We start from the raw sequence: 18,328 nt of genomic DNA, 5'->3' as shown, positions 1-18,328 counted from the left end.
TTATGGTCAACGATATTAATTTGAATGACGATAAATTCAAATTGAAACGAATTGAAAGGAAGGATTTTCTCAATCGCAATGACATAACGGTGCTTGAACATCAAAAAACGGATTGAGTCTCTGGAGAGGATGGCTGATTTATTTTCATATCATGATACAGCTTGTTTCCAGTAGGGTCAACGAATTTTTCAGATTTTTCTTCTAAAATATATTTTTTTTAGAATATTGTCGCATGGTTAGCTTTGTAAAAAAAATGTTGAAAAATTTAATAACTGAGCTTTTTGTCTTTCGGGAATTGATTTGAGGCAAGTCATTTTACCTTTTACGATGGTGTGAGGTAATGAGTACGAATATATTTGTCTTGAGTGCAACAAAAATATTATTCTTTTACTCATTTTTTTTTGGATGCAATTAAGGGGCTCGAATGTTGTGCTCCCTATCAATATTATTGCACATACTGAATGAGCTCATCTAATTTGTCAATTGTGTCCCACACCCTCTAGGTTAAGGAATGATAATAAATTGATCATGGTAAAAGATTGATTGTATGTTTTCCCGTATTCAACTACTAAATGAAGTGGTGGTGCCTGTCCGTAGCAGTGATTTAAGTTTTATTTCAACCATTTTACAGTTTGCATAAAATAGATTTCATTAGGCTACAGGGATCTTGTCGTAAACTATTTAATAATCTTTTTTCGACAGAAGCAGGCCGGTGTTCTCTCATTATAGAAAAGGTGATGAAGTAATACATACTGTATGCGTCGAAACCCGTACTTTTCATGTCTCAAACACTACTTTCGACGGTCTCAACCAGAGATGAGCCGGTTATCCGAATATCCGAATATCCGAATATTTAGATTAAACCGAATATTCCGGTTTTCCGGTAAAAAAATATGAATGAAGCCAGACTCGTCTAAATTGATTGATTTGATTATAGACTCACCGAAAATCAGTAAACGGAGCAATAATATACAATTTGTGTGAGAAATCATGTTCGAGAGATTTTCTGATTTCAGTACAATTCGTATACAATTGCCCCGTTTACTAATTTTCGGTGAGTTTATTATCAAATCAATCAATTTTGACGACTCTGGCTTCATTCATATTGTCTTACCGAAAAACCGAACCAAAAATTCCAGTTTTTCGGATAACTGGCTCACTTCTGCTCTCAACATGTTATATAACTCGAAGTAAAAATATAAAGACTCATTTTCACTCTCACGAAAATTCTAGTCCATAGTCATCTTAAATAAGGTTACTTATATTGAGATAGAAAGCTCAAAAGTCAAGTTTACGTGTGATTATTGTGAATAATCACACGTAAACTTGCCTCTTCATTTCTTTCCCGAGGTGTGTACACAATTTTATCCACAAACTAGCAAATAAGAAACCCCAGGTCTGTAAAATTAAATATGAAAATCCATTAGACCACTGAAGGCGATGTGCCATTAAGACCTTAAAGCGATATTTATAACAGAATGTTAAATCCGTTAATCCCTTAAAACATAAGATAATCCAGCGCAATGTACAAAATCGGGATCAGAGGCTATGTTAAGAAATTGTCAAAAATCGTTATGTCATTGGAATATCTGGTACACCTTCGATGTTAGATATATTACGTTCAAGTCGTACAGAATGATTAATTAGAATACATTAATTTTTGCATCTTTGGTGTGTGTTGTCAATGTGTGGATATGGTGTGGTTATAAATATCTTAAAGCAGCAACATTGATAAATTATCAATGTTTCATGTTCGATGCGGGTGGAAGAGCTTTTCAGGTGTTGTTTTTGCATATTGTTTTATATTATACAATATGCCGATGTCATTTCAAAAACATTTTCCATTGAAATTTGAATATTTTAAGTTCCAAAATAGATCCAATATGGAGAAAATTTTCTATAATTATTTTTTGTTTTAATTTTATTTACACGCATAAAACACATCGTCAATATATATATAAGATATATTTATCTGCTCTGTAATTCCAATAATATTTCTTTTATCTAATATAAATATCTGTTCATCTATAACTACAATCATAAGTTTCAATTTTCTGAATTTTTTTCATCTTTTTTATTATTATATATAGATCATCAACATCAACATTGAAAATATATTTATTTCATCCCTTTGTTTTGGTTTCATTTAATTTTTTTTTAACTTTGGTTTATTCATATAATTTTTCATGTTTTTCGTTAATATTTTCCTTTTGTTTTATTCATCAATTAAAGCCCAAGAGTTGGTTTCACTTGTAAGTGCGCTAACTATCAAAGTTTCTTTATATTATTTCCCATCTCAATTCCTGACACGAATATACTTATTTAGCAAGAGACACCCTGTTTCGCCACAGTATACCAAGACTTAACTTTGACTAAGGAAGGATCTGGCGATTCTTGTTGTGTACTTACCGAATGGCTGAGGTGCAAAACCTGAAACAAAAGTCTTGCTTATATTTATTTATTTTATAGATTCTCTGTGTTGACATCCATGGACATTCAAAAACAAAGCAAAGTGGATATAGTGTCAATGCCGCTTTGGAAGTGTTAAATACAGGGTAATGTTTTTTAAGCGGATGGTATTGCTGGTGTGGCCAGTGTTCCTTTTCAAGTCGAGGCCGACCGAAAATGCGACATTAAACAATATATCACTGCCGATACGTTCAAGAGTTTGTATGTGCCTGATTATATTTCACGTTTCTCAGAGCCGGTCAAACTGCTACAACCAAATGTATTTTCTGTTGAAAGCTACCACATTTGTGGTCGGAATTGCGGTCGTACATTTTTCAAAAAGGATTCTGGTGGAAAGATATCATCAAAAGTAAACTAAAATCCTGTATTTAAAAATCGCCCTAATGTATGCTTTTCAGCAAAGCACCGATGCCTCTTAAGAAGTTTCTTCAATTTATTGAATCAGACAAAAAATTAAGGGAACAGTACGTTGACGTTGAGATTGGATCATTTCCGAATTTACACAGCCGATTGGTGTTAGCACCTTTTGTTGGATCTCGCAATCCACTCGCAATAAGGACGAATCGAAGATATTGCAAGTAAAATGATAAATCGAATTGTCACTGATTTGTGTAACAAAAAAAGTTGAAAGATCAGAATAAACATAGAAGTGAAAAGGGCAACATGCCCGAATTAAAATGTTTAATTCTCCGCCCCCACAGTCCACAATTCTAAAGATCTGACTGGTAGCCAGATCGTCTGTTGAAGATTGAACACTTTAGTTGATAATGTTTGAAAATCTGTGGATAGTTTATACAGACTGCCGGGAAATTATTTCAGAGTTTCGAAGTAGCAACCGAAGAAAAGAAAGAGACGAAAGTGAAGGTAGAGTCGATTTTAAGAATATTTTTGAGTAAATATATATTGTGTACTTACCGAACTATTATTGCTGGTCGATGGATGATGGCTGCTATTGTTGTCTCGATAATGACGACCATTCGAATGATGATGATGATGATGATGGTGATGATGGCCATTTTGTGTGCTGCGATTATCGTGTAAATTGCGATGATTCTGATGGTGTCTATGTTGATGTTGATGGTTTCGGTGTCGTTGATCTAATGCAGGTGACTTAAGTGGTTTGGTTTGATTGGTTGGATTTGGTGCGCCTGCATTTGGTACATCATGTCAGAAGGACGTATCAAATACAGCCATCGATCGTGAAATAGCATCATCGTTTCGACAACAATCTAGGAATTCGTCTAATGTTACAACGCCATCACGGTTAACGTCCATTTTCTGGAAATTGTTAATTTAGAAATTGCCGTTGTTTTAGTATGGGATTGGATATATTTCTGATGATTGGGACTAGGTAAATAGATATCAAGGAAGGTAGTTGACGAAAATGACGTTCTCCAACATAAAACAATCCTTAAATTCAAAACTGGTGATATTAGGCGATAACATAACCGCAGCTCCGATTTAGAACTTAATTCATTTAAATTAAAATTTATTACGGTGATTGTCTTCCGAATTGGTTCAACGACTCCATTAGAACCCGTGAACTTCATATAACATTTCGTTGAATTGATTATATCATAATAACTTCCCATTTACACGCATAATATTTCATATATGCGGGGGCTGACTGGTTCAAAGTTGACCATATGCCTCCCCATTCATCACTGTTAGGTGTTGAATATATCGGCGTTAGAGAAGGCTTGATGTAAATGACGGACACCATAATCTGTGTAAGATTATTTGGAAGGATGATAAAACATAATAATTCCGTCTACATGTGAGTATGTATATACCATACGATGATGTAAGGAATAATTGCGTAACAGACATAACTCAATCAAAAACCGAAGAGAGTGTAACGTTAAATATGTCATGGAATTTGCGAAACAAAACACGCAGAATATCATCAAAACAAACATAGCATCGTCAACATTTTAGATAAAATAATAATTAGCTATGCAAGTCTGGCTTCCATTTATTATGTATCTCATTACTTGTTTATTGCTGTAACACAGTGCGAATGTGTAGGATAGCATATAGATCAAAAGAAAACTCATTGCTACCTCTTCATCATCATCATTTTCTATTCATGTAGCAGACAATCACAGGATGTATATTTATCACGATAAGAGTATTATTCTACTAATAATGTACAGAAAACAGCATTGTAAGCTTAAACAAACCCAGAGAGAGAAAATCCTCTTCAATGTAGTCACAGAACACAAATAATACGAATAATGCACTTGAATGTTATTACTCTACTCGTTATGAAAATTAGTAATGCAAGTAGGTCATACGGAATGTTATATATCCAGCGATATAGCATCAGATTCAATTTGTATGTATTCATGTCATTAAACTCTTGTAATTCGTGTTCGAGAATCAGAAATTTACATATTTTACAAAAATGTTCTGTCCACTTCAACATGCAAATTGATCAAAAAAAAATATATTTTCAAGTTCGATCTTCTCGTTTCGTATCCCGAAATTGATTGTATATACGGAGTGGAGAGTGTGCTTGAGTTTTTCATTCATTCAATCTTGTTCAATATTTTTTTTAACCGAGGTGAACTCAACCCATTGAACGACAACAGCAATTCAAGCATATCGATAAAATCAATTCGTCATCGACTGTGTGGTTACGAGGATTCGGAACACTCAGCCGCACAGAACGGAACTAATGAGGGAGCTGGGATATACCAATCCACGTATTTCTCGATAGGTCAAGTGTGCCAGTTAAGATATAAACATTACGATCCGACGTAAGAACCGTAGCTGCAGGGGCGCCGACTTCTAAGGACAAGCGAGGCTCGGGCACCACTACTCGAATGATGAGCACCACTACATCTTTCCAGTTTTACTTGAAAGAGCACCACTACTCCCACATTCGCTTGTTGTATGGGCACCACTACTCCCAAACACAAGTCGGCGTCTCTGCGTAGCTGTGACGCTAGTTCAATATGTTGAGAGGCATCGACGCTCAGCTAAAATTGTAGCCACATTTGTGGATATCGTATTTAATTTTTGATGATATCTTTTTAAAAAATGTACGACCGCAATAACGACCACGAATGTGTTAGCTTTAAATAAAAATTAGATTTGGTTGTAGTTTGACCAGCTCTGAGAAAAGTCAGTAGCTTAACGAAATGTTCATAAACTGCTCAGTTTTCTCAGAGCTGACCAAACTGCTCACGGTGAGCTTGAACATAGTCATACTACTTGTAGCTACGAATTACGTTTAATAGCTCCAGAAACTCATTTTACAGAAACGGCGAAAAATTAAATTGAAAAAATAACCAAAAGTGTTTGCCCCTTTCTAGAATTTGTTAGGAGGACGTCCTTGGTGCAAAAATACACTTGGTGAGGATACTCATCTAGACACATGCATACTGGTAGTACAAGTCAGCAGTCAAAATTCACCAAGGGTAACTATTTTTTACAAAACCCGCCTTTTCTCAAAATTTTGCCGTTCGACTTTCGACTTTCATTTTATGTGATTATTCATCACGGGACTGCCCTCTAATAATATCAAAAAATTTCATGTCCATAACACAAGTAGTTCAAGTAGTATGGTAACAACCAAATCTATTTTCTGTTGAAAACGAACACATTCGTGGTCGTTATTGTGGTCGTACATTTCTGAAAAAAGGATTCTGGCGGAAAGATATCATCAAAAGTAAACAAAAATCGAAGTATTTCAAAAACGCCCAAATGAATGTTTTTCAGCAAATCACCTAAGCCTCTTAAAGTTATATTGAAAATTGACCCCAACCCAGCCTAAATTAAATCGATCGGGTTCGATCGCGTTTTTTACCAGGTTCGCTCTTCGCTATCGTGAACTCAGGAACAGAATAGACAAAGAATTTTTTTAAGTTCTCGCTGTGCTATGGCTCTTTTAAAGGAAAACTGTCTTCGGGAAGTTCTCTTTTACATATCAAAGCTGAAGACGATATCTCTTTCGTAATCTTTTCTACTTTGTTCTAAGTGAATAAACTTTGACCATCAATCACCTCCTCCTGACTAGTCTGACCTCGTTCATTACTCGAATGAAATAATTTCAAAAGTAAAGCGCACAAAAAAAGACGAAGAGAAAACGATTTCCATATTCGCCTCAACATTATGCGCACACATAATGTATACCATGACCGACCATTAATAAAATTCGACATAAGCTACGAAATCAATCTGTTGGGATTATATATATGACATAAATTGATTCATACACATAAAATATCGGTATATAACGGGGATGGAAAAATACTTTCTGTTTGTATTTGCTACCGTTACATGGAATGTAAACCGAATCTAAAATAGTATCATGCACTGTATGATCCGTTGCTGTCTCGAATATAATAGAAACTGGTCCAATTGTTTCGTATAATTTTATGTTCAGATGCGGCTCGTCTTTCTTTTCTTTTCTGCTTTTTTTCGTTCTTATCGCCAGACATAAAGTAAAAGCGTCTGAACAGGGTGGGTGCGTTGGTGTGACATGATAATAAAAATAATAAATTGTGAATAAACTTCTGCTGCCGTCGTTGTCAGTCGTGACGTACTCTAAGGCCGCTGAGTTTAAAATTTAAATTGACAATAAAAAAGAGAAGCGCCCAAATCTAATCGGAACAGATTATCAATGCCGTGTGGCATAAGAAATATTATGGCACATGACACATATCCTTTTTCTCTTGCCGGAATAAATCCTTTAAAAGTGAAATGCCTCTCTGTGCAAGAGTTTGAAGCCATTTCAACAATATAACATATTCCAGTCATATACATCGTGTGAGAATGCCCGTTCTATCCCAGCGTAAGTATACGAGCATGATTGGAATTCATAATAATACTATTTGGTGTGTCGGAGCCACACATTTTTATTTCATTTCTTGAGGTCAAATTTGAATGGAAATGTTCTCTGCTCGAACAGACAATAGTATTTTCATATTTAATTTTTAGCAATGAGAATGGGTGCGGTTGGGAAAAGTGGAATATTGCAATTGTGTGTGGAAGGCAGTGGAAGCCTACTCTAAATGTTGTGGTTTTCACTGTGAAATAAATTACTATACGTCGTACAATCGTACATTGTGTGTGCGTAACCATAAACTCACACAAATGTTCTTTGTCGGTAGCTTAACATATTATAACGAATTGTAAATGGGGTTTCGTGGAGTCTATTATATTTCTAGATATAAATATACTCGGTACGTTTTCTATCCTATCATATGACTTATTATCCCCCTGTCTGGTGTATTTCTGTTTTACTCCAAAGTCGTTTATCATTACGGATTACAAATAAGAAGATTGTTACACGACATGACGTATGTAATTCAACATTATAATAGACACACCGAAATTATATATTAACAATGGCCCTGTCGCACAACAATACCGCGACTGTGTATTACGTCTATGCGATTGGCTTACAAGTTACACATAAAATAAAAATCTATTTGCACAAAACACGCATGATTTACCTGAAATATTTTCTCTACTTTGTCCTTGATTTTCTCCTCTTCCGGTCCCGTGCTATCCGGATGCCGTCCCATCAGTTCATATATGGCCGTGACAATATCAGTCATTTCATCTCTAGTTATGTAACCATCACCATTTATATCATATAATGAAAATGTCCACTGTAATTTCTCGTCCATTGAACCTCTCGAAAGTATTGACAGGCCTTGAACGAATTCCTGCAGAAGAATAAGAAGAGAGGAAAAAAACGCTGAGTTATTGATTTGCACTTCTATTTCTATTCCGGTAAATCGTGTGAATACTATCCGTGTACAAATTAAAATAGTTTGGTAAATATTGTGCTGTGATATTGGATGGAAAGTTGATTTAGTCCAGTCGAACGAAATACAAAAACTTATACCAAGTGAATCAATTTCGATTGCTAAACTGTTGTTGAGAAGACTGCGTGTGGAACTTCACAAATAATTGACGAAAATTTAAAGACTGCAGAGCAGCCAAACGGATACTCCAAATTTTAGCCTTTGTAGCCTAAAATTTTAAAAAATAAAATGTGCTCTGAACATCAATCGGCGGAAGCAAAATGTTCTCATTACACACTGCGGAAAAGCAGCGTAAACAAATACTGGGACAGAGTCCGAACTGGTATTTACCACAAGTAGGTAGATTTAAAGGTATCTATGACGCAAATTTGAGTGAAAATAATGACAATTTAACAGCAGCGCAAGGTATATACACAATAAATATATCAACATTGTCAACGTTGTCACAGAGAAGTGACGGCATGAAAATTGAGAATTTAGTAGGACAAATGGATATTTACGACATATATGAAGCAAAAAACTTTTTTCTAGAGATTTTTCTGACATTCGTTACGTTACAGACACTTCCGCTTTCTCAAAATTGTTGAATTATAGATAATAATCGTCAACTGCAACATAATTCAATATTGAACAACATATTGCTTGGAACTGTTTATTGTATTTATACGTAGTGTTCCACGTAGTATTTGGAATGTTCAATAAACGAAATTCAACAAATGACGAAAAGATACAGTGGGAGTCAGTGAATCTTATACAGGAATTTTCTTCAGCGGTTTTCAGCTGATCCACTCACACAAACAAAACTTTTACCACACGCATATTACTATTCCAATATTCCATTCGTCCTAAACAAGTATAAGCAGTTTTGCTTGTATGAGTAGACCAGCTGAAGTAAATTTCTATATAAATACACTGACGGCCACTGTATTCAAATTAAATAAAAACGTGACAACGCCGTAGAACCTTTTTCTCTGTGTGTAGCAACAGGAAACAAGTTTTCATTTTCCAAACTGTTGGAATGTTTTGAATGGAACGAAAAACATTCTTTGATCGAATTTGCGGCCACAAAATGAAATTTTCATTTTAATTCGTGGTAAATTCTGACTTCTCAAATTCTGCGTCATTTTAATCAATTTCATTGACGTATTTAGAATACTTTTCACTCCATTTAGACAGCGGCATCAGATTTCTATAGAAATTAATTCGAATAGTTTCAATCAATTTGTAACATCGAATGTTACCATGGAATATGGAAAATAAAAATGTTCGATGCGTTTGTGTACCGCATTGCCTTGAAATATTTAAGTGAAAATTGGTAAACTTTAATTTTAGAAAGCTAGCAATCTGCGATTTTCGTTATATTGTTTTTATGCTTTGCAATTTCATATGAAAAGTAACTTGTAGAGCGTCTTTTCTAGCTGAATACACCCTGCCCGTTCATATCCAAATTTATCTCAGACATCTTTTTGCTCCCTTCTAAATTTTCGATAAATCGTATCTAAAACAAATGGCCGATGGTACTAGGTCGATTTTCTGCATGAACGATTTTTTGGTGACTTTTGAACTTTGAGGAGTACTGCTGCTCAGACAAACCATTCTTAAGATCATGAAAGCTATTTATACTTGACGTATTTACCTAAGCTTTCCAATGACATCCCACATGCATCTGAACATAGAGAACACCAGCTGTCAGAGCGTCTGTTTTAGTATCTTCAAAAGATTTTCCACAGCATGAGACGGTATATGATATGAATCTTAGGTAAAGTACATCAAGTACAGATAGTTTTTATGATCTTTAGGTGAGTTTGGAGCAGCAGTTCAGTACTCATCAAAGTCCACGATACCCCAAGAAATCGTGTGATAGTCCAAAGTAGTCGAAAACAAAAATGAAAATGCAGAACAGTTCGTCTTGACAAACTATAATAGGAGCTGGGTGTTGATTTTCAAAATCGTAAAAGCGACCCATCCCACCCAACACAATTCAATTTAGAACAACTATGCGCCATATCAACTTTCAATTATAATGAATGGTATCAATGATCATCAAGCCATGGACAATATAATTACGAAAATTTCAGAACTCAGCGCCACCATGAAATTATAATCAACATTTCGTTCGTCCAAATACCGACTAAAGTCCGATAAATGTATACGCTTATTGTTGAAAATGGTGGAATGTTATCGTGAAAAACATATCCAACAGCTTTCAATCATTATAGCTTATGATTGACGCCGGTGAATAAATAGTTAAAAATTGTTGCGGTCACTTTTCAGTACCCCGTCTACATCATATATCATTAAATTAATTGTTGACAATTCAACAGAAAAATTTCACGGCTATGAACGTAATAAGATTGTACGTCACAATAAATGCCATCTCGTTTTTGAGAGGCTGACAATTATATCTTTGCCGATAGCATTGAAACCGTAACACCTCTCTCTTTAACTGGTAAGTGGAATGTCCTCATAGTTGCTGTAAGACCGAATACACAACTTAACAGAAAAGGTTCAAACGATCAATTTGCTTTTCTTTCGTTTTTTTTTGTTCCCCAAACTCGAATCGATTACAAAAATAACACTTTGTAACAGTAACATCTTATGTTATACGATGACGACGATTATATCTACAAACATTAAATGTTGTGTAAACAGACACCAAGGAAAACGAAAATGCAATTTTGTACTTGATATTCCTTTAAAAAAAAAAATTGTTGAGTGTTTATTCGATACTTCTGGGTACTGGTGAAAAATGGTGTACGACTTCGTTTTAAACGGAAGGTTGTCTGTTTGGAACGAAGTAGATATGGAGAAGTGGTTGAATGTTGATTGTGCAAAGAATAATAATTTTCGTTCGATTTTTTTTGTGTTACAAATGAAGTGAAATGTAAGATATCGAAGGATATAATGGTTATCATTGGGAAATCATTGAAAGAACTGTGGAAAATTGAAACTTTTGAGCTCTATTCAATTGTTGTATGTGCGGCAGTTACGTGCTCTACAATTTAAGCGTTGATGTCGGAACGATATTGAAAATTTCAGATTTAGGTAGGAACAGGAGAGAAAAAAAAAGTCCTATTATGTGTTCCATATAAAGACGACGACGCTGTTAACGTGTTTCTTTATTAAATTGAAAACCATATATCTATTGAGACTTATAATTTATGCAGGTGTGTGTATACCTTTTGTATACTAAAATTTACCATCCGCATACATAACACCAAAAAGACCATCATAAATATTTAATCAGATGCTGGGACGGGTTTCCGCAAAAGTCAGAACCCATAATAGTAAAGAAACATATAGTGGCAAGGTATCCGCAATGTATACCAGAATAACGGTATAGATACATTCTTAGGGTATGTCAAAGTTGCAGTTATATTATATATCAGTAAATCGAAGGAAATAAAGCTGATAGCAAACAATGTTGCTTAAGTATAAAGAGAACGAACAATACCGAATACTATAGTGTAGCCAATAAATAGATGAAGTGATATAAGTGTTTCGACGTTTTGCATTTAGTGCATCGGTAAGATGTTTAATGAGAATTGATAAGTGATAAAGATTTGTTTTGTTAGGTAATTTGAGGTTGATTTTCGTGCTTTGGCCATTAGCAATTTTTGAAATTTTATTGCAAATTAATCAACGACTATAATGAGGGAGTTCTTTGACGAATGGTGAAACTAATCATTTCCTACGATAAAATGTATTACTTCACCTGCGGGGATGATTGAATAATTTCGGAAATCGATTGCTTCCATACATGTAGAATCCTTTACAAAACTCGGGATAGAAGTGAAACGTCGCGTTTTTTATCCTTTCTTATGTGAATTACTATTGCTTTATAAAGTTTATTTAAGAGCTCGTCGCTTCGTTTCGACGGTAAGGAGTACTTCATGTTGATCAGTCCTATACTGTCCTTAGGTCACCATAACATTCTGAGGCCGAAATAGTACCTTCGTTTCGATAGAAATTTCTGTAAATATAGGATGAGCAATCCAAAGTCTGCTAGATTAACGGTTATTGACTATCTGAGATGCGTATCCATGGCATCGCTGTAATGCATTCTGAAGACCTAATAAGTTTGTAAATGTTCCTGACATGATATAGCTTTGTCAATAAGACTGTTTAGTAGGGTATAGTGACTTTTCAAAAATGTCAAGCTGTGCTTCTGGACCCACCTTTTAGAGAATTCATAATAAAAAATATTCAAAAACTATCGGCAATTGCCTGTGCGAAAAGATTTTTTGAACATTTTCGAGCTCTGGGATAGATTATACTCTTGAGTCCTGACCTTATAAATAATCGAATCGTATATATGGAGTATAAAAATAACGCAGAGACCAGAATTTTTCATTCGAAAAATAATTTGAGATAATTCGAGAAAACAGCCAGGTTATGGTCTGAGCGATTTATGCTACCATAAACTGGCCTTTTAAGAACGATTTAGAATTTTGTCTTGCGACAGTTCATTTTTGCACTTTTGCGAGAAAGTATAAAATGTTAGAGGCGTCGCCAATATAATAAGGGTATTCCAAGACTCGGCTTATACTCGGGTTCCGATATATTGAGAATATCGACGCTCAGTAGATATTGATTCAATTGAAAAACTATTTATTTTATCAGAGTCCTGAGATCGTCCGGTACACACCGGTAACGAAAATCCGTCAACTCAAAATGTATTTATATTTGGATATACTGAAAACCCCCTGAGTATCAAGTCGAGTCTTGGAATACCCTTAATGACTAAAAACTAACTAACTAATATGGCAGTCAGCTCACTCTCTTGATAACAATATTCTAATATTATAGGGATCCCTAAATGGTGTATTTCTCAATGGAATGATTTTTTATAAATCGGAAATGTACTTTTTTCTGAGCTTTCTGAAATTTACTATCACAATGTCACTTACCTCAAAGCTAACAATACCGCTACGATCTTGGTCTAATGTGTTAAACACGTAATGTGCATATAGTCCGGTGTTTGCTGAAAAAATCATTGAAACTCTCAAAAAACTTTTTTTTAATAAAAGTGAAAATAACAAGGTAAAAAAAGAGCCAAATAGCCAACTGTGGATAACATGCAACGCGTTTACTAACAAATCATTTTAATTTTACATAACCGCAACCAACAGTACTCTACTTTCAATTAATTAGCTGGGTAACAATAAGAAGAAATTAGCTGCTACAATTTTAGCAAATGAAAGTCTTAAAAACCTGAGAATTACAAAGTAAAATAATTTCTTTTCCATACCAACACACACACAACATACTTAATTAAGTACAAGTATAAAGGAAGTGTTCATGGAAATTTTTTTGTTGACATGATGGATAATAAAGTAAATTAAAAGGCATGGTAGCAACTGTTTCCTTATGTGTGTATATACCTGGAAAATAATAATAAAAAAAGGAGAAACGGAACCGAATTCAGACCAAATTCAGAAAAACACTCAGAGATCTTCGCACCGAAAGAAAAATTTATGGATCATCAATTTTACATGTTTATGTGAATTTTATTTCAAATTTTATTACAAGAATGTGCTCATCCACCAGCAAAGGGAAAATAGGAATATGAAAACATATAAGTAAACGAGCACTCATATTATGGCCCTATTTTTTACTTGCCTGGAAATTTCTTGCTTCATTTGTATTATCTATACGATATCTTTCGGATGGTTCGGTATAATATTTCTTCCAGAAATGGAAGTTGAAGTAAAGATGATCTTTATTCGCGTTTTTTATTATACTCGAGAGTTAAGCATATGTGGGGGAATATTGAGGAAAATATATTCGAGAAATATGTTTTTTATCGCATAGTTATGATACGGGTGAGGGTATGGCATGAAATGGATCCTTTTTGCGGAACATAACTATGAAATGTGACAGAGTCTCTCATTTTAATTTGACAAACATAAATGTGGGATTTTTTTTCTTGTTTCTTCATTCAACCATTTCATTCATTTCGTGGTTTTGGTTTTCAGATAGAATTTACTGAGACATAGACATTAGTTCGCCCTTTCATGCCATAGTGGGTACAAGCAAACAGTTTTATAATTATTTTTTTCAATTCAAAAAACAAGGAACGCATTCATGCACCAGATATTTTAAAATTAAATTAAACAAAACAATTTCATCCTGCTACCGATCAAGTCATCTCTGTCGATTCGAAAATGCAGATTTTTTTTAAAGATCAATCAACTTCACGTGTTACATGCGTAAAAAACTGTTATGAAGGCACTCAATGCCTTCACCATGAATAGTAGTAGATTCTGTCCTTGTTTGAACGTTTTATTGTAATGACCAGCGCGATTTTGACAGATGCCTATAGCCAAAATCGTAAATGGCAATGCCATACACACTCACGACAGAGTTTTTCTTAGAAAATCCCTCATTAGGTCCCGAAATATGAGATTTATTATTTACGTATTGTTTTATGTATATACATACCTTTGCGCTATACGACGAAAACCAAAGTCGACGCGCCTGGTCATGACTGGGAAGTGAAAATAACAACGTCCCAACAATTACAGAAGTTACTTTACTCACAAAACTCTGCGGGAATGAAAATTACCACAAATGTTGGCTGTTATTCAATCATTTCCGTGAGGTACTGCGAGTAAAATTCGTGTACATACATAACTCGGGATTTAGAAGAGTTATGTGCTTATCCACATCGGCTTCGCCCCGGAATACACACACAACAACTCAATTTTGCAACTTTTCATCCCCAGTTATGTAAGGGATCATTCATAAATTACGTAACGCTTTTCCAGTGCTGCAAAATTATAGTAGTTTATATAGCTAGACCTGTAAAGTGGAATCTCGGTTGGAGATGGCGCCAACTTCGTCTCGAACTAGTTTACGAAATCGTAACGAAGATCTCTCTTCACATTTCTAGTTATCTGAATAGTTCGTACGTGCTTCTGCAGTTTTGAAGTCATTTACATAGCAGAAGCACATAAGACATTGTACTTACGAGACTCCAAGTTGTTTATTTGACATACTCTCCCACTCGTCAAATAAACAACTTGGAACATCGAAAGTAATATACTTTTATATGTCGAGCGACTGAAAGTTCGCTGTTTTGGACGATTGATTTTAGGCACTTTCGCATGTATTCCTCACTTCGTTCGGGCTACAACTCGCGAAATTGCCTAAAAACAATCGTCCAAAACAGATACACAAATAACTATTTTACGCGATGGATTTCGATCAAACAAAATGTCAGTGTGTAGCTTGTGATCTCAGGAGTCTGGCAAGGTAATTAGTTTTTCATGCTTCGGGGCCGAAAATGAGGGCAATTTTTCGAATTTTCTCGGGTTTCCGGCCCTCTGCATGAAAACTCACATGTGCACCTGTTTGGGACGGTTGATTTAAGGCACTTTCGCGAAATTGCCTAAAATCAATCGTCCAAAACAGGTACACAAATGATTATTTTCAATCGGGCTAATATCGGCTTAGCGATAAGACTATGAAATCATGTGCTAATCACATACAAAAACAAACATTTTCCAAAGTCTTATCGCTTAGCCAATACTCAGAATAAACTCAATATACTCAGTACAAATAAAATGAAAGGAATTCCCCTATATGTTATATTTATTCCCCATTCAATGCGGTAGAACAAAGTTCTAACTTCGCAGGCAACGTATTTTTTTTTGAGTTATTTAAGATTTACTTTTGATGACGGCACTGAAACAGCGTTACGTAATTTATGAATGATCCCTACCTGACTATGAAAATTGAAAATGTATACACGAAAGAGGTTAAAAACTCTACAGAGATTTCGAATATTTTTAAAAACGAAAAAATAAGAAAAAATAACTTCAAATTTTAACAGATTTGGAACGAAAATTAAGTTCATTACATAAAATGTAACATGGCTTGCGAAGAGTAAATATTTAGTAATTGAATTTTAAATGTAAGATTTAGATTAATTATTATGAAATATTTACAAGAGAGCATGTAAACATGAAAATAGAAATTGACAGAATAGAAACAAAATTCTTTAATAAAAAGAAACCAAACTTTATTATTATAATGCGATCGTATCATAAAAAACAAAGCCGCATTGAAACAAGGTTTACCTCCTGTTGTATCTCCTTGAGGGTAATTTTGGAATGAAATTGTTGTTATTTCAATAATCTTTCTTAATAGTGCGTAAGTAAATTTAAACAAATTTTTATCCTCTAACTGAATTCCCACCCAAAAAGTAATTCACAAAACTTCAGTTGATTCTATCCAAGACAATAATAAAAAAACAAATTTCCATACATTTTTCCTAGCAGCACACCACAATGACAGTAACAAAATAAACTGCTACCATACGAATTGAGCAATTAATTTTGAAGGTCTCCTCCGTTCAATCGTACATTATATACGTACATGTAAATCATGTATTATATGCAGCCAGTATTGGTATTTTACGTTTCCAATTAATTTATAGGAAGGACGTAATTGGTTTCCACAAACAAGTTTTCGCAGAATCACTATACACATCTGTTATCCCCTTCCCGGCTCAATCTATCCAAGCTATCTATCTAACATTTCAAGTTAAATTCATTGCGTCTACATTTTATTACTATTCCAAAATATAACCAACGTATAATATTGTATGACAACATTACGTTATATATTTGAAGGAGGTCGGTTCGATACCAAATAAAATCAGTCTATGGCTTCCGATCATTTTAATGAACTCTTTTATTGATTTCAAGTAAATGCTATGGCTTATTGTACTATTTTTCTCTCGGCAGAAAACAATAAATAACCTCAACACTTTGTTCAATGTGTTTGTCATAAAATTGTCAACCGGTGATCGATCGATATGATATGTTCCTAATATCCATTTATATTAGGAAAGCTGTGTAAATAAGTACGCTCTCACTCTGCTCAACCATCGATTTTACTCATTTCCAGCGTTGACTGGCTGTCGGCAGGCGAATTTTGTTCCGTCAAAGGAGCAGACGTAGAGTGAAGTACTCAGTACTTTGAAATTATTGCCGTCCAACGCAGCAAAATGCTTAAAATGAAGGAAATATAGCACCAAATAAGGAATCAATCTTTCCTTCTATTTTTTTTTTCTTTGAAAGTCGTTATTTTCTTAAATTTTACCTGGAGATATTTATTTCGAAGAATCTTCATGTAATGGATCATTTTTGTAATAGGCAAACTGTCATGTAATGATCAACTTTTGCATGGGTCAGGCGATAAAATATTTATCATGAACATGGAAAAAACTTTAAATTCGTGAATTTTGAATTGTTAAGCTACAACTAGGTTCTTCTTGTACTTTCAATTCTGAATCATCGAAGAAATGTAAGAAATTCAATCTTATCAAAAAAAAATTAATTCTGCATCAGAAGCCTCGCTGTTACATTTTTTGTTGAGGAGTGTGGGAGGTTGTATTTCGAGCCGAAGACGAAGAATATACCCTACACGTCTCAACAAAAAATGTCCCAGCTAGACAGTGCGGTGCTTTGTTGTGTTGCGTCCAGAAAATGCGAAAAACTGGTTTTTATTTGCACGGTAATGACGCATTTCCTGGCCGCAAGACAAACACAATATCAAGTAGCTCAATAGAATTTTAAAGTAGGACCACTTGTCCTTGTCCTCCAGTGGTTAAAATTTCTAAATGTGGCTTTCCAGTATTCTATGAGCAAACGTGTACTTCTTTTGTTCTAGTGCTTGGTATAAGTTAGAAAATTGATCATCATACAGACAGCAATTTCCATTAAAAGAGCTCTTTGTAACCAACGCAGGAACAAGAAAAACCCCTACGGTGCTTTTACTTGTTGCTAGTTCACTAGATAACATTCAGAAGAGCTCGAGCTCACCATGAAAACATACTCCGGCTATAGCTATGGAACGACATATAACTTGTTGTTTACCCTTGACTTGAAATTTTAAATGAAAATTGTTTGCAGTTGTTATATGCACACTATGTTTACGGTGATATTCGTTCGATTTCCATCCAGACTCGAACGGTATACAAATTAGCGAACAATAGTCAGCCAGGGAAAATGAGTCTTAGCTGAAAATGTTTTAATTTCTTTTAAGTGATTTCGTGCACTTTATTG

The 18,328-nt window shown here is 34.6% G+C and overlaps 1 protein-coding gene across 7 annotated transcripts in view; it reads right to left on the bottom strand.

Moving 5' to 3' along the window:
- Positions 1–409: 409 nt before the first annotated feature.
- Positions 410–18,328, bottom strand: part of LOC119068589 (Kv channel-interacting protein 4) — a 194,029-nt gene continuing 176,110 nt past the window's right edge. For 6 of the 7 annotated variants that reach the window (XM_037172241.1, XM_037172235.1, XM_037172236.1 and 3 more), the window contains 5 exons: positions 16,337–16,351; positions 13,163–13,236; positions 7,935–8,150; positions 3,385–3,747; positions 410–2,430 (listed from right to left, as the gene is read on the bottom strand). In XM_037172241.1, the coding sequence (XP_037028136.1) occupies positions 3,637–3,747; positions 7,935–8,150; positions 13,163–13,236; positions 16,337–16,351 (416 nt within the window). In that variant the 3' untranslated portion in view covers positions 410–2,430; positions 3,385–3,636. The remainder of the gene's footprint in view (positions 2,431–3,384; positions 3,748–7,934; positions 8,151–13,162; positions 13,237–16,336; positions 16,352–18,328) is intronic. The other variant, XM_037172240.1, reaches the window with a different exon arrangement.

Source organism: Bradysia coprophila (genome assembly GCF_014529535.1).
Source record: "Bradysia coprophila strain Holo2 chromosome X unlocalized genomic scaffold, BU_Bcop_v1 contig_20, whole genome shotgun sequence".
In the NCBI taxonomy this organism is placed as follows: Eukaryota; Metazoa; Arthropoda; class Insecta; order Diptera; family Sciaridae; genus Bradysia; species Bradysia coprophila.
This window is presented reverse-complemented; position numbering and strand designations above follow the sequence as displayed.